Here is a 22,290-nt window from a genome sequence, read left to right on the forward strand (position 1 = left end):
TGAGTAAATGAATTTCCGAATTAAGATCCCCACGCGTGCCAGCGGTGTTTGCGTGACCGCCACCACATATTTTCCCGCTATGTCGTATTGGGGGTGGAGTTGTTTCGTCAGTAAACGTTTAATTTTAATTTTAGCAAACAAGCGAATAGAACTCTAGTAAACGAACAACTCGTGATACAACTCTGCAAATAACTAAATCAGAGTTCATAGAACTATTGACAAACAGATTTCCATGATATTTTCAAGTTTTTCACACTGATATTTATTGATTTTTACAGGTGCAAAGTTAACCTCAATCAGGAATCCATACATCTACTTGGAATGATTATCGCGGCAGATTTTCGTCTTGATGTGGCCGAAGGTGATTTTTTTCTCAGGTAGGCGGGGCCAAAGCCGTCAGAGTGATCTTACAATACGCGATACGGCAGGATAAGCAACCCAAGTAGAGGTATGGATTCCTGTCTCATTGAGTTACGGAATAACTATTTCATGAATGACATTTCAGCTAAATTTGTTAGTAATAAAATCAAATAATGAATAAAAACACTTCTTGATGTGATTTTGTACTCTTTAAGGCAAAAATTCTAAACCCTCATGAATTTCCCTGATTTTTACGAAATAGGAATTTCCCTGACTTCAATCTAATTCCCTGATATTTTTAGGTCCCTATGAATCCTCGTTACCCTCCAAGTACACGGGTCTTGGACCAAATTCCTAATAACAAATACCAGTCGACCAAAATTCCCAAATATTTTTCAGAACACCAATCAAATTCTAAAAATAACTAAAATATCAAAGTTTCTAATGTTTTTAAACGTTATTTATTATTGTATATAACAATTAACGGTAAAGGATGTACCTCAAACCATAAATTTCGTTTTGTTTAATTTCCCCCCTTCCATCCCCATGGCAACGCTGGACCTAGCGGAAGTAGATTTCAAGCGATATATTGGTTGGTAACCATGGAGATGGGTCCACAAAACAATATTCCGTTAGGTGGCGTTCGTGACAAATCAACCAGTTTTTCGTAACGGAGCTTTAAATTTCGTTTCGAAAAACTGCGCAGTAAAAGCAAATACGCGAAAATATGTTCATTTGATTTTGAAATAAAGGTGAACAGGTACAGTTTTGATTTCTTTTAAAAACATTACGCGAAATTGCCACCTGTATCAAAGGCATTAAAAGTCGCTAGATGACTTGGGCCTAAGCTGGTGCCTTGGGTATTAGCCTAGCTAATTATAATTATAATTATTATTATTAAATATCAGCGCTGTTCAGTGCAAACTAATTCGTTAACATCGGAAGTTTTACAAGTTTTTTTTCAGGGTACCTATCAAATTTTTAGATTCAAAATTTAATGATTTTTTTATAATTTTTTTTATTGATTTTAATTAATGTTTTTGATTTAATAGATTTTAATTGATGTTTTTGATTTAATAGATTTTAATTGATGTTTTTGATTTAATAGATTTTAATTGATGTTTTTGATTTAATAATTTTAATTGATGTTTTTGATTTAATAATTTTAATTGATGTTTTTGATTTAATAATTTTAATTGATGTTTTTGATTTAATAATTTTAATTGATGTTTTTGATTTAATAATTTTTTTAACGTTTGTCTACAACAATTAGACCATTTTGAACTTTACTTTTCATCAGAAGTAACGAGTTTACTGCAGCTGAGATCAAGTGAAAAGCACATTGTGAGACTAAACAAAATAATTAGACGTAAAAAACCCGGTTTAATTTATATTACGAATATAAATATTTTTTACGCCTCATTATTAATTTTACTTCAGCTTATATTTTAGTATAATAGTGACATTTTTAACTAAATAAAATTATTGGAACGTTTACAAGCGTTAGTTTTGTTTAACCCATCCTCATAACATGTTCACAATAAATTTAAATGCACTCAGGGTGGCATTTTTTTATTTTTTAATAAAAATCAGTTTTATTTTATTGAATTTAATTATTATACAATTTATGGCTCTTTCATTGTATAATTAACGGATATTTTACTTTTAATAGTTGGCTAATCTTGAATTAAATTTAATTATTAAATATTTTAGTTTGCTCAGATTTTCTATGTATTTTAATTTTTTAAGAACCTATTTTTTCCAATTATTATTCCCCCCATTGAAATACATTGTGTGATTTTAATCAACGATTTTTTTTAAAAACCACTATTTAAATCTTGATTTTTATTAGCCCACCCTGAATGCACTAACGTTTTACAAATTATTAAAATTATTTCTGAAGCCCATTTTTAAATTTAATTTATCTGCCTTTGTAAGACTAATACCGTGTAAATAGCTCTAGTCGTCAGATGGCGATACAGTAGCCACAATGAAATGTACAAGCCAAAACATGCCCGAATATCATTCAATTTAACGATCGGAGAGAGACGATATGACTTGATGTCGAGGGGGGAGGGGTATGTGTCATCTAATAAGGCACATTTATTCAATCTAAGACAAAGGGCGAACGCCGGCGGCAGGGTCAAGGAACCGGCAATTGAACGTACACTCTTCCAACACGGCCCGATAATGATAGCGACTGTATGGAGTGAAGGAGAGCCACGGGCGACGACGCTAACCGTATTAAAATAGTTCTCAGAATGAAATCGGCCTCCAACATTTAACGAGGCACCGAAACCCCCCGTGTTATAAACCCTACTAAAACGATCTTCTTGAATGGGGTAGTTGTCGATCCTGTTTTCTCGTTTCATGATTTTTTTTTTAAATTCGGGTGTTGGCTATAATGGCAAATTTGAAAGATGACCCCGACTGATTGCGAGATGGTCCCGTCCTCGCAGCTCGTACCGCCCCTCCCCCGTTCGGCCTCCGTCGCCAGGTAAGGTTCCTTGGCGCGGATCCCGTTTACCGAGATCATTAACGCGCGCTGCGACGTCTAACTTAACCCGGTTAATCCAGTCTCGACTTGAGAATGGAAATGTTGGATTTGTCGCGCGAAGATTATACGACTAAAATTATACGACTTGCGTGTCACCCTCCCTCCCGAGTGTTTTAATTACCGTCATTAAGGTAAAAAGGTTCGCTCTAACTTTGATGTAACTTAAAAAATAAAAACTTCTAAATAATTTTAGCGACTTTAAAAAAAAAATATTTTTGACTGGTGCGGTTTAAGAGTCGAAAATATTTTTTTAGAGATGAAGTACGAACACTAAAATGGGCAGATAGAACGCGTAGATAGTACTTCAAATATCAATATTTTGGTTTTTTATTCGTGTGAATAGTTCTTTCTATAAAATAACCTTGGCCATCTTGTTGAAATGTTGCCTCCCCGGTTCAGCTGTGGATCCGTTTTCTCTCCGACTAAAGGAGTTTATGAACTCATTCTTAGGCATTGGCTGAACTATTTCAGGGCAACATTTCAACAAGTTGGGCAAGCGTAAAGACATTTTATAAAACTATTGTCTGACGAAATCAGTGTTCATGGTTGTCAATTTTTTTTAATCTAATTACTTGATTTAAATCGATTTTAATGATTTTTATTCAGATATGTTCTCCAAAATTGATTAATAATTTACTTGCAGAGGGAATGTTAACTGAAATTTAAATTAATTTTAGTTAAATATAATTACTGTTTGTCATTTAGTGTATTTTGTATTGGCATTACCACAGAAATGACTTTCGTACATTTTCATAAATGCGAGATTTGAAATCACGATTGATTTAAAAACCCAAAACCAAAATAAAATCACCGATTTAAAAAAAAAAATTAAAATTAATGTAAAAACAATCAATGATTTAAAAAAATTAAAATTAATGTAAAAACAATCAATGATTTAAAAAAATTAAAATTAGTGTAAAAACAATCCATGATTTAAAAAAAATTAAATTAAAAACAATGATTTAAAAAAAAAAATTAAACGATTTAAAAAAATTAAATTAAAAACAATGATTTAAAAAAAAACAAATTAAACGATTTAAAAAAATTAAATTAAAAACAATTTAAAAAAAGCAAATTAAAATCAACAATTTAAAAAAAAGCAAATTAAAATCAACAATTAAAAAAAAAGCAAATTAAAATCAACGATTTATGATTTTAAAAAAAGAAAATTAAAATCAACGATTTATGATTTAAAAAAAGCAAATTAAAATCAACGATTTATGATTTAAAAAAAGCAAATTAAAATCAACGATTTATGATTTAAAAAAAGCAAATTAAAATCAATGATTTAAAAAAAGCAAATTAAAATCAATGATTTAAAAAGAGCAAATTAAAATCAATGATTTAAAAAGAGCAAATTAAAATCAATGATTTAAAAGAACCCAAACATTAACCCTGTTCGTGTACTACAGCGATTTTTGGTGCTTGATCTCCTTTTCCGTACTATAATTTTATCACAAAATTTATTTTACAAACCCCCCTCCCTAATTTGGATGAACGTCATTATTGTCATTCGAGCAAAATGTGACAAAAGAATCGATATAGAAAATATAACATTGCATTTCACTATTCGTTTAACCATTTTGGGAGTAACCTAATATTAATTTTAGTTTGGGTATTTTAAGATAGATGGAACAGTTTAAATCTAGATTCCTTAATTTGCAATTCGCGTGATCAAGACACACCTTAGGTTAAAAAATAAAAAATTATTGGTTAATATTATCCCTAAGATTCTATTTCAATTTGTCGTATTTAAAATGAAACCATCAGTTCCGGTTTACGCGCTGAGAAGTCGTTTGAAAAATTTAGTTTCCAACTATTCGGCTTCAAATAAATCTAAATGACGACTAAAAATAAATAAATAAAAGGTTAAGACTTATTTCATAAATGCTACAAGCCAAAAGAGTCCCCATAAAGAGATTTCAATTCATTTGAAAGTAGGAAAAATGACAAAAGTGGAGGCCGCCAATAAACCTTCGGCACTGGCCATAAAACCGAAAAGATAAAAAAAATCTTATTTCTTGAAAAGCCAAGCTGGCCGGCCAGGTACAAACTCTCTAGCCCGTCAAATGTTTCCGAAGAGAGGGCTTTGAGAAGCGCCCTGTTGGGACATGGTTGGGAGTTGAAATAAAATCGCCCCCCCCCCCCCCCCTCCGCGGGTGACCGGAGCGCTTATTCCAAAATATCACCGAAAATATCGTTCAACGCGATCTTTGAGAAAGGCCTTCAATGGCCAAAAGAACCCCCCCCGGGTTAGTTAAAACCCAATTGTTACCAATTCTGGATACTTTTGTGGTAAAACGACGCCGTCTGAAAAGACGAGCCCGGACAAGTTCTCAAATATCTCCGAAATCGGTTCTGAGCTAGGAGCGAACAAGTTCGATGGTTGGATGATATTTCCGAGGGGCAGATCACTTCCATTTTGGGCGCGTCTAATCATAGTAAAATGATTAAATCAGGTTAATCAAGATTAAAAAATCTAATCACTCTAATCACGATTTAAACGAGATTTAATTATTCTCATCATGATCTAATCTTTTTAATCAGGATGTAATCTTTTTAATCAGGATGTAATCTTTTTAATCAGGATGTAATCTTTTTAATTAGATTTAAACATTTTAATCGGTCGAATTGAGATTTTAACGAGCGCGGTAAATACAAAATAATTCTAAACAGCTCGTTCTAATCACGCACAATTATTATCATTCCATTCACCAATATAATCATTCTGATTCTTGTTCTAATCGCTATATAATCATACTAATCACGATTTAATCGTTTCACAATCAGGATTTAATCATTTAATCATGATTAAATCAGATTTAAACATTCTCTTAATATGAATTAATCAACTTAATCGTGATTAAATTGAATTTAATCAAAATAATCACGATTAAATCGGATTTAATCTTTCGAGGGGTGCGTCGTTAATCAAGGAAGTGACCTGCCCGTCGGATATTTCATCGACTTGGCTGCCTCGAAATTAATCGGTATATTAAACTTATCTTTCCCCGAATATAATTTTATTAAATAGTTGAATAGACGAACTTATTTGGTTCCATGAAGGATTGAAGCCCGTTTTTTCCTGTGGTCGAAGGATATGTATTTTTAACCAAAAAAGTGTATCCTCAAAATTTAACAAAAAACTACTTAAGACTCTTATTTCAGCTTGGCTTCATAAAAGTCTTAAATACATTTTTAGTAATAAAAATAAGCTACTTTTGAAGAATCTGATATTATTTGCTTTTACGTATTTAGATACATTTGACAAATTAGGGGCATCTCATTAAGCCCAATCAAGTGATTTTCATCATAAATTATAGGTAAAAAAATCTGCCGCATAGCAAAAGCGTATTTTCGAATTAAATTAAGCCCCGCATCATAATGAACCGCGTGTAAAACTGCGCCTGATACCGGCAATTTATCGTTAATAATTAATTCCTAAGGAATAAACAAAAACTCTAGCGTTAAATTTATAATTTAATTATCCTTAATGTTTTATGCAAAAACGAAGCCAAGACGCCACTTTTTCGCGAAGCCTTCGCCAGTTTATCGGCGTAGGTGCCTGGCTCCCCCCTAGACTAGAACACGACCAGACAGCGCGGTGCAAGGCGGAGAGGAGGGGTACGGCCGCTATCGTTTGCCTAAACGGACCACTACCCATCGATTGGAAGGATGAGCACGCTAGAAGTAGCTTCCTTTACTCATTACAGGGAGGGGGGTTCTTTATTGATTTTTCCCCAAACAAGAGATGCAGGACGGGGGAGGGGGAAACAGGGTCAAAATTTTAGTTTCTTTTCGTCCATTTTTTGGACGGAGCCAACAGCGGCAGCCGAGGGCCTTGGCCTACATCGAAGAAACCATTTTGACGGGATCGCACGCTTCTCGGCCACCGAAAAACCGCCGTTTTTGTGCTTAGTCATTTTAGATAGTTGAATAGAAAAAAAAATGTCTCGACTGTTTTGGAATTTCAGGCTGATACGATTCATTTATTTTGATAATGCCAGTTATTACCTAATTGCTTAAAACATTTCGCTTAACTACGCGTCTTTATCGTGTTAAAAATGGACGATTTCCTCGTCTACGATAATTCTCATTGTTTATACTGTTTTTATAAAAGCGATTTTTGACTAGATAGTCAAATTAAAGAACAAAAGACATAATTACTATTGGGAAATTGTTTATAAAATTGTAAATCATAAAATCGCGTGTACGACATGCCTTTTTTTTCTTCATGTAGGTTGATATTTAATGATCCTTATCAAAGAAATAATTATATTAATTTAGCGCGTGTAGTATTTGAAATTGTATCTATCGTCATGATTGTCTGAAAAAATTAGGTTTATAAATGCAATTCCGTTTTAATATCGAAATACTTTGTAATATTGAAAAAACCTACGAAGCTAAAATCTTAAATTATTTATCTTTACATGGATCACAGGGTTTAGTTGAATTTACGATGCAACAACAATTTCTTTAAATACTAGGGCCATTTTTTTAAATCTTGGGTGGTTTGCGTGTCTTTTGCCATTTGGGAGGTTTAGGTTTTTTCAACATTTCGTTGATTTTTGGGCTTTTGAGCGGCTTCGGTGTTTTTTTTTAACCAATTTAGCAAATTTTTTGACATTTGGGAGGTTTTTCTGAATTTTTATACAAAATTGATTGGGGGGGGGGGGGTTAAATTAACCCATTTTAATACATTTTATTAAGTTTGATTATGCCCTAAGCGTATAAAAGTCAGTGACAAAAATGCTTCAAGTCGAATTTGTAAAACAATTTAAGAGCGTTGATAAATAAACAATAAGTTAACAATTTATCACTTTTATTTTCACATTTGCATTTTACTCGGCCTAAGAAATAAATTCGTACACTTGCAGATTTTTCGTGCTGATATTACCCGAAGTTTTTAGGCCACTTTAAATTCCCCGACATTTTAGGCAACTTAAAAAATAAAATAAAAAACATAAAAAATGAGGGCTGAAATAACATTACTCAAACCATTTTAACTTCATATTTATTTAAAAGCGCTAACAATAATTCACGGAGTTCTACACGCTATTCGGTTCAGTTTGACAGCGATTGTGAATTATGAAAGTGGCGTTGGATGCGTGGGAGGGATACCGGACATTCCGCAAATATCGGGCTATAGATGGGTCAAACGCTGGAGCGCCACTAGCGCCACCCCATTACCGGTATATCCTAGAGGCGAAATAAAACAATAAAAAGGCAGCGATGTTAAGTTGCCGAGGCTTAACATTGACGCAAACCAGACCGAGGATTAGGAAGCGCCCCCTTCCGGGGACAAACCGCGGCTCACTTCGCGTCGGTGGCTGTTTCCAACCCGATAAAGCGCTTCCAACGAGAACGTTTTGTCGAAAAATTAATACTCGTCGCTAGGGGGCTCCCAAGAAATTTTTAACGCTGGTTCCTAAGGGTATCAAATGTCTTAATGAGCTTTAATTAAAAGAATGGCACCGAGAACAAACAAAAATGCTTCTTCGGTGGAAAAAAAACAGCTGTAATGGTTGGTTTCGCCCCTCACGTGAACGTATTAGGATTTTCATGAAATGCGCGGTACCCGTTGGCCTTGCAATGTTAATATACGCTTGAATTACGTAAAGTATCCAATTTACGAAACAATCGTTTATTCGGGAGAGCCGCCAATCAATTTAAATTTACTAAACAAAAATATTACTCCGTGTCACAACACCTTACCCCCCGCGGTGAGGCACCACCGAATTCAATATGTGAAATATGGAAAAATTCCAGATTGAAATATAGCAATGATTTTATATTTAACACGGTGGGGTTTCAAACTCGTCAATCTCCCACTCCTAGATTTCGTGAACACTAGCTGCAATCTCCCACTCCTAGATTTCGCGAACACTAGCTGCAATCTCCCACTCCTAGATTTCGCGAACACTAGCTGCAATCTCCCACTCCTAGATTTCGCGAACACTAGCTGCAATCTCCCACTCCTAGATTTCGCGAACACTAGCTGCAATCTCCCACTCCTAGATTTCGCGAACACTAGCTGCAATCTCCCACTCCTAGATTTCGCGAACACTAGCTGCAATCTCCCACTCCTAGATTTCGCGAACACTAGCTGCCATCTCCCACTCCTAGATTTCGCGAACACTAGCTGCCATCTCCCACTCCTAGATTTCGCGAACACTAGCTGCCATCTCCCACTCCTAGATTTCGCGAACACTAGCTGCAATCTCCCACTCCTAGATTTCGCGAACACTAGCTGCAATCTCCCACTCCTAGATTTCGCGAACACTAGCTGCAATCTTCCACTCCTAGATTTCGCGAGCACTAGCTGCAATCTCCCACTCCTAGATTTCGCGAGCACTAGCTGCAATCTCCCACTCCTAGATTTCGCGAGCACTAGCTGCAATCTCCCACTCCTAGATTTCGCGAGCACTAGCTGCAATCTCCCACTCCTAGATTTCGCGAGCACTAGCTGCAATCTCCCACTCCTAGATTTCGCGAGCACTAGCTGCAATCTCCCACTCCTAGATTTCGCGAGCACTAGCTGCAATCTCCCACTCCTAGATTTCGCGAGCACTAGCTGCAATCTCCCACTCCTAGATTTCGCGAGCACTAGCTGCAATCTCCCACTCCTAGATTTCGCGAGCACTAGCTGCAATCTCCCACTCCGATACTAGATTTCGTGAACAACTACTTTCAATCTCCACTCCGATAGTTAGTGTAGGGAGCTGTTGGCTCTATCGCGTGGCATGCAGGGCTTGCCTCCACCCTCCTACGCATTGTAACCCAGCCACCTGAATTAAAGGCTTCAAAAGTCGCTTGATGACTTAGGCCTAAGGTGGTGCCTACGGTATTAACCTAGCTGATTATTATTATTATACTAGATTTCGCAAACAACTATTTTCAATCTCCATTCCGATACTAGATTTCGCGAACAACTATTTTCAATCTCCATTCCGATACTAGATTTCTAACAACTATTTTAAACTTATAATCAATCCCCAAAATTTTTGCTATGTCAACTTTCAGTCACAGATTTTAAATTTTTACATTTCATCTCAAACCAAATTTTGGAAATATAATCAGATTACAGCTAGAACTCAATAATATTACTAAATATAAGATAAAAATAGAAAGGCATTTGTGATTTCTTGCGATTAAAATAGATCAATCAGGATTCGTACGAAAATTTCTGATCTAAAATCCCTGACTTTTCCAGGTTATCCCTGACCAATTTTTGCCAATATTCCTGACCTTTTTGGTTATATTTTTTGATATTTTTTTAAATTATTTCAGGTCAAAAAGTCTTTGTTAATGTGTGGTTTGGTTGACTAACTAAAATCCCTGACTTTCTACTAAATTATTTAAATACCTGACTTATCCCTGACATTTTTCCTCCATTTTACTGATCCCTGACTTATCCAGGTTTCCCAAGATATCCAGGTTCTGTACGAACCCTGTCAATCTTTGGCAAGTCAGGTAAACTAAAAACTTCAAAGCTTTTATGCATTGAAAATTCAACTAAACCCTACAGAAGGCCAAGTTATGGAGATCAAACATTATCTCATGGTTATATGGCAATAAATGAACGCCTCCCAGCTAAAATTACTATTGTAATAAAAATTATTTAATTTATCCTTCTAAAATGATGATATAATGAAATGTGATCATTATGGGCATAATAACAATTACTCCTTTAAAACGTATCAAGTTTCATCATTCAATAATATAAATACTGTAAAAATCCATAAAATTTGATAGACTAATTCAGTAAAGATGGAGTATAACATAAGGCAATATTTCTAAAATCTAATGTATAAACATTTACTAAAAAGCCATAGTGGATGTAACTAGCTAAATTTAATACCTAACGTAATTATATCAAACCCTTGTCCGCATAAACTAGGCCAAATCATGTTTTGGTAATTTTTATCTCTAATGTTACGAATATTTCTCAAAAACATCTATTAGTTTCTCATTAAATGATCCAGTTTTCAGAAGCTAATCAGGTAATCCGGCAAAAGTTTACCAAAATACTAATGATACGAATAGAAATGGTAAATACCTTATCACTGGGTATCTTGGAACCCATGTTGGTTTTCTTTTTGTTCGCCACTGTGACGTCACAAAATAACCGCAACCAGTCAACGTATGGACGAATCACGCTTATTCCTGCTTTGCTTTTGTATAACGTTTAATCCACAATCATAATCCTTGTTTTGAAAAGACCGCCCAGTCTATCCACACCAAAGGGGGTGCTCTTACGGGTCGAGTCACCCCCTTCACCAGCAGATCTCCAGGATCAAAAGATTGAACACCGGGGTCAACACATTCTTCCAATAACCAGAAAATGGTTTTCACTTTTCAAATTTTATCCCTTTTAGAAGGAAACAAATCCTGTGAATGAGAAATAAAAAAACTTTATCTTTATGTTTGGTATCTTATCATTATGTCTCCTCCAACATACAGACACAAATGGCCTAGGCCTATCAAAATTCAGATTAAGGTAAACAGTTACCTTACCTATTTTAACATCAAACCCAAAAGTCCAACTAATAGCTATACAATGTCATATAATAATACGGGTGTAAGCGATAAACAAAACTAGCATTATCATTTCACTACCTGACCGTGACTTTTAATAAATTTCAGCTTATTCAGCACTATCAAATTGACCTTTGGCTTTGTGAATATATTGCGTTAAAATAACTATCTCGTTTGATAGGTTGAAGCGATTTTGTTAAACAAACCTAATTCTTACGGTTCCGCAATGCGCCCCAAACAAGCTTAGGCCAGTATTAAAACATGATTTATGGTTGCTTAAGGAAATAAGGGTGAAGGAAAAAATTATGAACGTAAGCCTCGGTCTCGTGGTTATGGTGCAATAAGGTCCTTAAAAGATTTTCAATTCGTATAAATTTTACTGAGGAACGCGTTGTAGACGTATTTTCTGGCAAGAAATTAAATGCTCTAACCTGTTTATTTGCAAATGAACCAAGGCCGTCAAAACCTCTATGGCGGATTTATCTTTGATACGTCAAAATAGAGAAGGCAATCCGACAGAATCAGTGTTTTCAGTGGACGAACGATAGACGATTTGTCGTCCTCATTTGGATTCCGGGTTATGGGGGAAATGTTTTTTTCCTTTCTACGCGTTTACGAAGCCCATGTAGCTGGGTTCGTTTTTCGACTACTTATGGGAGGCTACTATTTAAATAACGCGACGAATCCATTTTAATAGTTACTTATCCGAGATAACGCGGTGAAAATATAACAAACGAATGGCTAATTACGTCCCAAGGAATCCCTCATTGGTTACGCGAAATTTCTCCGCCCTGACTAACTCAAAATGGCTGATTCTTATCGATGCATTCTGAGAATATAGAGGTTTTAGTCAAAAATGGAAGTTGTGGCGCCATCTAGCAACCCAATTTTCAACTTTTATTTTCTACGATTTTATATTTATTCAGATTGGGATTTTTTAAATGAAATTTAATAAAAAAATCCCAAGGTGTTATGAATCCACGTTCCTATAACTATTAAGTCTTCTATCTACTAAAACCACCGTTTCATTTGTACGTTTTTGCGATAATCTTATGAGACTCTACTTATGGCTTGTAAATTAGTTTACTAGTCTGTGGTCTGTACACACTCTTTTACGCACGTATTCAATGAACCTTCAATCCCCCATAACATGAAACCCTGCGACGTCACCATTGTAATTTGCCTATTGATAAAAAACGGTAACTGTTAACACTATTAACACTACAGCTGTGACATTACAAGTTTTCAAAATCGTATCAGACGACAACACTCTATACTAGGCCGCCATAACCGTAGATTACCCCAAAAAAGGTGTCTACGTGGTGTATCACGGCTATGCGTCGTCCCGTGAATACGCCACTACAATAATATAATATTTGCGAATAATTAAAAATATATATAACTGCCCAGAAAAATAACAAATTCGTTTCGACGCAGTGGTTACAGGGTGAGCAGAAGAATTTTGTATACCACAACTTATTTTTCGTCAAAAAGTTCGATTAACCTCAGGTTGGATGCACTGTTACGGTAGCGGAATAAAACTGATAAGCATTTTGTTCGCTCGCGTGGGAGTGTTACTGTTAGGTGAGAGTACTAGTTCCTAGACATTTCAACGCTATCAAAGGGGAGCGACGAATTAAATGTCATCAATTCAACGCCTACGTTTAGTTTTATCCGATTAAATGCCATTGAAATCTTGAACTTTACAATTTACTCAAAGGAACCCGGAAGCGGAAGCACCGTTATATAATGGCCATAGAGGGGTGAAATATATTGGGTTTGACTGAGAAATAAAAAAAAATTGAGAAATTTCGCCTTTTGTTCGAATTTATCCAAGCATGACGTCATTGATGGTCGGCTGGATCACGGTGTGGCTGGATTAACTGGTGAAAACAATCTACTTCAATCTGTAGTGGTGTTTGACCCCAAGGTCATAAACAAAAGGTTTCAGGGGAAGGTGAAGGATTCTATCCGTTTACCTATTCTTTGACTAAGGAAATTAATTTCTTTGAGTGCGAATGATTTTGTCTTGGGTTTCATAGTTAATGGTCCCCCTATCCTATCCTTTCCTTTATTCTTTTTCGTGTCATTTTGACCAAAAAACGCGAAGAATGCTTGGAGACTTCTCAATAACTTGCCCAATAACCACTCAGTGGCGCCGATTGCTTTTTTTCCCAATGGGGGCCGAAGCTCACTAATAAACTTGGAATGAGGCTGCTGGCAACACTTTCTTACTTAAAAGTAAATGGCCTTTAACATCGGCGGTTTTACCAATGGGGGCTCTGATTTGTCCCAATGGGGGCTTCGGCCCCGCCGCCCCCGTGGAATCGGCGCCACTGTAACCACTTCTAACTCTAACCTTAAATATCGTAATAGTCATATTAAGACCTTAAATCTTCGTTTATTCTGCTTGTGTTTAACTAACGCGTGCATGGCTGTGCTCCCTTAAATAAAGGTGAGCCACCCTGTTACAAAAAGGTTGTATATTTTTTTTACGGGCCAATAAACAAATCTTGAATCTTAAGACAATGACGCGATTACATTGCTTTATTAAAAGACTCCTTACTTTTACTCCACGTCTCTATAGAAAAGGGAGTTTATTAGTTAGGGAAAGCAAAAGTGGATATAAAACAGAAAGTCTGGGAGGAAAAGGGTTCGTTAGCTTTCTCAGTGGTTTCCTTCAAAAATGAGGAGCTGTTTCCCCTATACAATGATTGAGCCAATCAGGAACGACTCTGTTACGTTTGGCCTATGTCTCATGACGTCACGGTCAGAGGAAATAGTTCAGATGGGCGATGCTAGCTAACCTAGCGGTAAAACCAAGAAGCATTCCTTGGTAAAATTCCCGAAGACGTTGTCACATTGGTTAATTTATTCCTTTTTCAAAAATTTTGCCTCTGTTAAGTTCAGCGTGGCTCAAACTCGTAAGAAATATACACCAGAAGAGTTAGCTTTAAAGCCGAAATATAAATTTAGTCAGTGTAATTTATTTATAAAAGATTTGTATTCAATTGGTACTATACAAACCAGTGAAGATTTAAACCAAGGCTTAACTAAAATTCCAGTAGATAGGGATGTACAGACAAATTTTAGTATAGTAACATGGATTAAATAACCCTATAAGGTTATTTAATCAATGATAGTAATAACCAAGGTAATAATGCAGAATCGCAAACTGAGATTTTGGGTTCAATTGTATCTCAAGAAAAGGGGGATGAAATTAATTGTTTAACAACTAATACACTGTTGAAGAAATAAAAAGTGGATAACTGTACCCTGATTAAATTACTAACTTCAGTTGATAATGTCCCATGTCGCCTGTCGTGTATAATATTTTATATTGAAACTTTTCTCAATCACCGCTGGGACTTTTCGAATTATAGTTAAAAATGTTTCTTTAAATTTTAATCATTTTTCACAACTGAAGTAGTTTCTTTAATTGTTTTCCCTGGATTATTTCTACCAGATGAGAGGCGAAACTGATCCGATAACCATTTTTGTAACTGTTGACACATACGGCATTAGGGAATCATGTGCAATAAATAAACCTTCGTTGTTAATTCCCCTCAAAACTACAGGGATTTTATTGAGGTTTTTTGCCAAGCTATCCAATGTACTACATTGGAGAGTTCATTTGCATATATTGGGTCATAAATTATAACTGGGTCAATTCCTTCTTCATTAAGTACTAAATTGTATACCCAATTATTCCATGCGTACAGAAAGCCACTATCCCCCTCTTTCTTCAGAGTAATGCGAATGTAACAACTCGTGTTGAGAATACATATCTTCTAGTAGTTCTTTTAAAATTCCATTGTTTTTAAATTCGTTAAACACTTTAAGCCGCACACCCCATTCAAACAAAACAAAAATGTTTTTATCAATTATCTACCTAAGCCTTGCCAAACATGTGAATTTTCACAAAGAGCAGACGCACCAAATCCAGCCCAAAGACTATATAATCAGGTGGATAAGGAACTGAAGAAGAACTATAATATATCAGCCGATTTACGCAGGTACATGCGAGTAAAGCGCCATTTGTAATGCTCCGCCAAAGGGGGTAGGCACAAACTAGGGGCAGCTTGGGGGATCCTCATTTTTGATGGAACAGGGCTACCGGGTCCTCCCAGACTTTCTGTTTTATATCCACTTTTGGGGAAAGTAATACGCGCGGTAAACTGTGAGCCGTTATGCGGTGTACACATCAGGAACTTGGGGGGAAATTTTGTACCCATGGTATCTGCTTCAAGACTGCAAAGGTACAAGTTTCATTTTTATGGATACTTCTCTCGCAAAATATATATTATACACTTTTGCTAATAGGGTTTTTTGGAATTGTAGAAACTTGTCCACGGCCCCCTGCACGCGCTACTCTTTTGGTTGAAAAATTTACCAGCAGGTTATTTCGATGGCGGTAAATACAAACCAAAAAAAAGTTACGTCTCAAATTCGAATATAATTATCTTCGGAAACGAAAAACGAAGTGGTGAAGGCTTCATTGTCATCGTGCTCGAATGCACCCAGAGAAAGAGGCGGGGCTTACACTACCATTGATTGCAAGACTTGAAACTAATTGCAAATGCATTGGCTGGCAGTCATTGCAGTAAAAATGGAAAATATTCACTAGATAAATAAACTTATCAAAAGATGTTCTAGAATTTAAAATATTCTTTTCGAAATTAACCATTAATTAAAAAGAGCAAAATGATGAGGCCAGTAAGGGTTAATGTTGAACTTGAACGGAAAATCTCCGCTGTAAACCACGCCCATTCCTATTGGAATTGTCAATGTCACCACATTTTTAGACATTCCAAGTGTATATAATTTCCAGATCATTGTCAATTTTTGTTCTAATTTTATGATTAATTATTGTTATTATGGGAAGTGCTTTAATTTTCACTAAGCTTTGATGAACACCCATTGATTAATTATAGAAATTTCACTTCGTAGTTTTGGCTATGGTCGCCATTTTGTGGGTTTTTTTCTCTATTCGAAAAAGCATGAATGACGTCATGTCACGTGAGACTGAAATCACTGAATATCGTTGGTAGAACAGTGTGTCATCCTTGTGTCTATCATGTTACTTAGGATGATAACTCTTTTTTCCCCATTTATTTTTTTGAATCTTTGATTTTTTGATACTATTTATTTAACTTACTTAAATAAGTGAGGTAAAACATGCCTATAATTATATGAAACTATTACAAGCATTTTCAACTTACTATACAATTATTCTTTTGAACCTATTTGACTAAACCTATGGAAGTTGGATAGCATTAGTTTTGTTTTCCATGGCTTAAACTAAGCGTAGCCATCTCGCTATCATTAAAAATCATGTTGAAAACTTACGAAGTTCATAATAGTACAAATAGTAAAAGTTAAGATAAATCTAATTTCTAATCTTTGAAAACAATTTGATCAGAAACAATATCATGAATAAGATTAATAGTTACGCATCAAATGCTAGAACCCCAAAAATATATACTAGTATCTTTGTACGAATACAGCATAGTTATACCATTTTATCAAAATAAATAAGTTCTTATAAGTTATTTCATTTTTTGAGTAGGAGCCTTCTCTTTGACATTATCAGGGTAAAGTTGTTTCAACGGAACTAGACTGAGTAGCATAATGTGTCGTTGGTAGACGCTACTAGCGCGGAAACCAGAGTCCGTTCCATGCAGGCGGTCCAAAACACCCATAACACCAAAGTTTTGATTGAATCTAATGATAAAAATAAACAAACCAAATTGAAATATTTTGCTTTAGGAGGATATTATTGATCTTACGAACAAGAGCTGCGCAATTTTTCAGACAACTTTTTTGAAACTCTAAATTCTGTTTATAACAGATGTTTATTATGTAATTCAAAATTAGCCGCTCATCGATAAATAATTTAAGTAAGCAATAAAAATTATAAAACCATTTTAACTTTTTAAAATGCTTTAAACGAATATTTGATAAACTACTTTAGCTGTAGGGAGAACTTCAGAAAATGTGCTAGTCATTTCTTTTCATTCTCAACATCTTAATCCCGGTTATTTTACTTATTGTAAAGCAGCACTGCTATTGTTATGCGTCAACTTAGGTCTTAAGTTGTGATTGCCTAGTGGGGAACCTTAATTAACCTTTTAAATTAACAGAGTCACCTAGTTGTCAAGCTCCCCTAGCTAAAATAAGGTATGATCTAGCTTCTGAAGTCTGGCATCCGTGGCACGGCCAATCAATTATAATTAGTTAGTTAATCGAGAATTTTCTTATTTTGAAATGTTTTTCTAATTTACCGGTATCTGCCAATATCAGCTTCGCTTAAGCCAATATTGGCCGATACCGATATTTGAAAAATTGGTTGATATACCGATGCATCCCTACTTAGCAGATGAAAATCCAGCAGCTAAAGAACTTTTGATATTGACTGTAAACTGAAAGTCTAATTGCTAGGTTCTTTTCTTTAACCTTTTGATATTCTTTAAGGGCCATTCTCAAATGACATTAACTTTATAGAAATTAAAGACTTACTTTAAGTGATGATAGTCATGCGCTTCCGGTGACGGGAAAAATGGCATATGAAAACCGGAATGAGCGTTGAGGGTGGAGAAAATGACCCACGTAAACCATAGCCAAGTTGTTGCGGCATGAGATCCCATAACGAGAGGCCCAATATATGGGGGGAGTAAATTGGACAGGGTATGCTCCAATGGGTGGCAATAAATGGCCGTTATAGCAATTGGAGAAGTCCATTCGTGATGTTGTTTGTGAATGTGCTTGTAAATACGAGGATGGTGCAAAAGCCTGCGTGAAACATTTGTTAAGAATGCAGTAAGAGAAAATACGTATTTATGATCAGAAAACCTGTGCGAATAATAGAAGCCAATTTCTTCTATCAATATGAAAACGCTGAGCTCCAAAAGGACCCATTGGAATGTGGGAAGCTCTCCGCAATGGTAACCTCGCCATTTAAAAAACTTATAGCCAATTAAGGCAAATGGAATACCAACGCATATTTGGTTGAAAAGCACTTGACCAACAACTTTCCAAAGGCGCTTAAACTCAACCTAAATTCAATAAATTAAACTTTAAACTTTAATAAAAACTTAGATATCAGCAAGCTAAATTTTACTAACAGGATAATTTGTTGTATCCTGAATTTTGTATCTAAGAAAGAAAGCTGGCTTTCCAGTCAGATCAATGATAGTATAAAGACCCCCAATTCCCCAATACACCAAAAAGGCAACAATATTTGAAGCTGTAAAAATATAACCTTCTTGCATAACTATAAATCACATTCTGAATTAGTAAAATAGTTAACGCTATACCCCATACTGTGACTGTAAAATCATCTCGACCGCAAAAATTATATATAATTTCCCACTGGCTTTGCCAAAAGTTTCCTGATGCTCCCCAAAATCTTTGTAAATGCCTAAATAAATAAATTAAGTAGAAAATTAATAAACAGTAAAAGTTGCATATATATATTCGTAATTAATTTCAAATGATATACCAAGTTAAAGTGTTACGGAATGCAACAAACACCACGAGTATGGTGCTTAGAATGAATATTGTACTTTTCAAAGATGAGATCAACTGTGCTTTTTCTGGAACATTCTGACTCTTCGAAGTTAATGTTTCAGACGTAGGACTTGAAGATGGTCCAGCCACCTGTTTTGCCATATCCGAAATTGTCTTCGGCTCCTCACACTGAGAAAGTGTTTAATTGATACTCTGGTACAAATAAGCAAATTAGGGAACCAAGTTAGTAATGATTTTCAGTGCCCATATCCCACATTCACTATCGCAAAGTATTACCAAAAGTGGATATATCCACTTTTGGTATTACCTTATCTCAGCTACAAAAACGTTCTAAGAGAGTATACAAGCAAGACAATGGGTTAAGAAACTATGACTATCTTTACATAAAATTAAATTAGCAAAGGTAAACCTGTTTTGGCAAATGTTATTACCCCACAAGTTAGACAAGAATTGGTAAAATAGTAAATTTTTTTTAACCTGACATTCTAGTGCACATAATTTTAATTAAAACGTAAAGAGACAAACAAAAGAGAATGGCAATCTTTCCTACAGCTACTGCATAATTACTTTACAAGGTTACCATTAAAATCAACACCATAGTTATGGAAAGGTCAAATGTTGGAAACATATTTACCCAAATGTTGAAAATAATACAAAATATTTAAATGACGTTTGTTTTATTAGCCTCTACAATTCAGCCAAATCCATGGTAGTCAGTCCGAAATTAGATATTTACTGAGCTCAAGTGAGTTGGGAATAGGACTATACTAGAATTACATATAACGTTTCGCTTCGGTAATCGGGATGATTAGTTTTTTGTAAGACAGGTGATGAAAATTACGTTTGGACGTCGGACGGACATCTTTATTATTATTATTATTAGCCGGTGGCGACATCTAAGATGAGCTCACGAAGACGGCCCTTTTTTTTTTTGAGATACACAATATCGGTGTCGACCCGAGAACACACACAATAACTGATTAATCAGGGTGAGATATGTGTAACGGCCACGCCAACGGGGGGATACGTGGGGACAGGGGTGGGGACACCCGTGGCGGAAGTATCCCGACCACCCGTTGGGGGATTGGTAGTCGGCCTCACATGGCCTTCCACAAACTCTGCCTCCCGGACGCCTGGGATTACAGGAATGATCCACTACTCCCGGCTACGAAGACGGCCGTTCTATAAAAGTAAAACATCTTCAATTAAATCGCCAAGAAGTAATATCCGAGAGCCACGACCTGCAAGTTTCTAATTATTTGGTGATTGTTGAAATAATGAGAACTTTTCACCTGAAAACAGAACGTCGTGCTTTTGCTAAGCCTTAATATGTCAAAAAAACTACCTGGTTAAATGGAAACACTTGTTGCATACCATACAGGTGAAAAGTTTCTATTATTTCAACAATCATTACATAAATAGTAAATTGCAGGTTATGGCTCTCTGCAGGAATCCATATCTCTACTTGGAATGCTTATCTCGGCAGATTTTCGTATCGATGTGGCTGATGGTTTTTTTTCCGTCACTATGTTAACTTAACAAACAACAACGTGAGAGTGCAGCGCGCGCACAGGGGATTTTTTCTCTCGTAGCCGGGGCCAAAGCCGTCAGAGTGATCTTACCACATGCGATACGGCAGGATAAGCATTCCAAGTAGAGGTATGGATTCCTGCTCTCGGATATATTACCTCTTGGCGATTTCCTTGAAGATGTTTTATTAAAGGGCCCATTTACAACTGGATTAGAGCATAGACAGTATATATCCCTAAGGGGACGAGAATACGCTCTGATTTTTAGACCCCCACCACAGTCGCTTTGCGGCCAGCTGCAAGAGTTCGTGTCGATGCTAGGGCCCCAACCGAATAAAGACGGCCGTACTTTAAAAACGGGAACTTTCAAGGTTATTTGAAGCGCTTAGAAGCTTACGTTTGTTCCCCCCTCTTTCAATAACAGAGCGTCAGTGAGAGAAACAGCGACGTTAATGCAGTGGAAGGTAGGCGATTTCTCGTCCCCTTAGGGATATATACTGTCTATGATTAGAGATACACTTTTGACAGAAATGAATGTAGCGCACAACCGTCTTTATCCCTCTATCGGTGAAAATTGGCGAACAAACGGATAGGACCAAACACGCATGCGTGAAAAACACACCCAAGGGGATTCAGGGAAGAGAAAGAATTCTGTTTTGATCCGTTTTTCGCGCATGTGTGTCACCCTCAAAAAGGATTACACTCTCGTAATAACAAATTATCCATTATTTTATAACAGGTTTATTCATAGAAATCGGATAACAAACTAGAACGCTTAATCGAATGGCTGGCAGAGTGCAGACCAAAGATTAGATTCTTGGCTAAAACGACAGTAGCACCATCTACACCGCGCACACGAAGCTTATTTTAACTAGTGATCAGGTCGACTATGTGAATAACCATGGAGGAAGGTAGAGGAGGTGTTTTGAATGCCCACGAAGATCCCCACCCGTTATACCTCACTCCCATTAGTGGGAGAGAATGGGGGGAATGAAAAAAAAGGCATCCTGGTAAAAATTAATAGTGTGGCGTGGCTGGCGCCCTCTCGCGGACCAAAAACTCTATCGAAATTATATTTGTTCTCAACACGTGTTTCGAATGTTTAGGTTTTTCACTCTTTTTTATTATTAAGTAGTTTTTTAAATAGCGAATTTATGGAGCTAAATGACCATAACTACAGCAAAAAAAAACAGTTTAATAGTGATAAAAAAATCATTCAATTATAATCTGGAAAGTAAATGCCTCACTACATGATATGATGATCGTTTCTCGATACTTCTTTCGTTTAGATTCTAATGATCTCGGTAACCTAAGAAAACACGCCGCTACGACTTATTTTTTTCTCGAAAAAGACAGATGGTGACGCCGCTACGGCTTCCTCATTCTAGATGGCGCGAACTAACGAAATCACCCACGTGACGGAAATTTACCAGGATGCGGTCCCGGCTCGTGCGGTCCCCACGTTTTCAACCCACCCCCAACGCCCGTTTGTGGGAGTATCAAATCACGAGCCGGGATAGCGATTTGTTCGACAAAACATCTCTACCTTAGTACCTTTCTCCATGGAATAACGTAGGCACTGATGCAAATAACCATTTACGGGTGTTGTTGATTCATTAGTAGTCTTTTCCACTTTCTTTAACGGTTTTAGCTGTAAGTACAAAGCAAGATGTGGTTTTCGGATTAATATTTTTCGAAAGGTAAATACAGCATTTCTTTGTTATTATACGAGATGATAGATTATCTTTTGAATAATTGTTCTAACTTATCTTTATT

The 22,290-nt window shown here is 36.0% G+C and overlaps 2 protein-coding genes across 4 annotated transcripts in view; both read right to left on the reverse strand.

Moving 5' to 3' along the window:
• UBL3 (ubiquitin like 3) overlaps positions 1-12,272 on the reverse strand; it is a 34,431-nt gene extending 22,159 nt beyond the window's left edge. Inside the window, exons 1-2 of the mRNA XM_090173158.1 lie at positions 11,887-12,272; positions 10,977-11,308 (exon numbers count right to left, since the gene is read on the reverse strand). Coding sequence (XP_090029284.1) covers positions 10,977-11,003 — 27 coding nt within the window. The 5' untranslated portion in view covers positions 11,004-11,308; positions 11,887-12,272. The remainder of the gene's footprint in view (positions 1-10,976; positions 11,309-11,886) is intronic.
• A 4,320-nt stretch (positions 12,273-16,592) lies between these two features.
• On the reverse strand, positions 16,593-19,855 carry LOC149948213 (fatty acid hydroxylase domain-containing protein 2). 3 transcript variants are annotated; one of them, XM_090173170.1, is made up of 7 exons: positions 19,620-19,855; positions 18,957-19,177; positions 18,772-18,875; positions 18,580-18,701; positions 18,308-18,510; positions 17,975-18,247; positions 16,593-17,179 (listed from the first exon to the last, which is right to left on the reverse strand). In XM_090173170.1, exons 2-7 carry the CDS (start codon positions 19,124-19,126, stop codon positions 17,005-17,007), a joined length of 1,047 nt encoding a protein of 348 aa, XP_090029296.1. In that variant the 5' UTR covers positions 19,127-19,177; positions 19,620-19,855; the 3' UTR covers positions 16,593-17,004. The 3 variants fall into 3 exon arrangements, with proteins under 3 accessions (XP_090029296.1, XP_090029297.1, XP_090029295.1); XM_090173171.1 differs by having other exon boundaries at positions 18,957-19,244; XM_090173169.1 differs by having other exon boundaries at positions 16,594-17,179; positions 18,957-19,153.
• Between the last annotated feature and the right edge of the window lie 2,435 nt (positions 19,856-22,290).

Source organism: Leiobunum rupestre, chromosome 4 (assembly GCF_980474605.1).
Source record: "Leiobunum rupestre chromosome 4, qqLeiRupe1.1.hap1, whole genome shotgun sequence".
Taxonomy (NCBI): Eukaryota; Metazoa; Arthropoda; class Arachnida; order Opiliones; family Sclerosomatidae; genus Leiobunum; species Leiobunum rupestre.

Excerpts from the sequence above, each read along its gene's own strand:
- LOC149948213 (XM_090173170.1), bottom strand. The coding sequence starts at position 19,126 with ATGGCAAAACAGGTGGCTGGACCATCTTCAAGTCCTACGTCTGAAACA. Across the intron at positions 18,702-18,771 it reads TTTTACAGTCACAGTATGGG|CTTCAAATATTGTTGCCTTT; the intron begins GTATAGCGTTAA and ends ATATTTTTACAG. Across the intron at positions 18,511-18,579 it reads AGGATACAACAAATTATCCT|GTTGAGTTTAAGCGCCTTTG; the intron begins GTTAGTAAAATT and ends TATTGAATTTAG.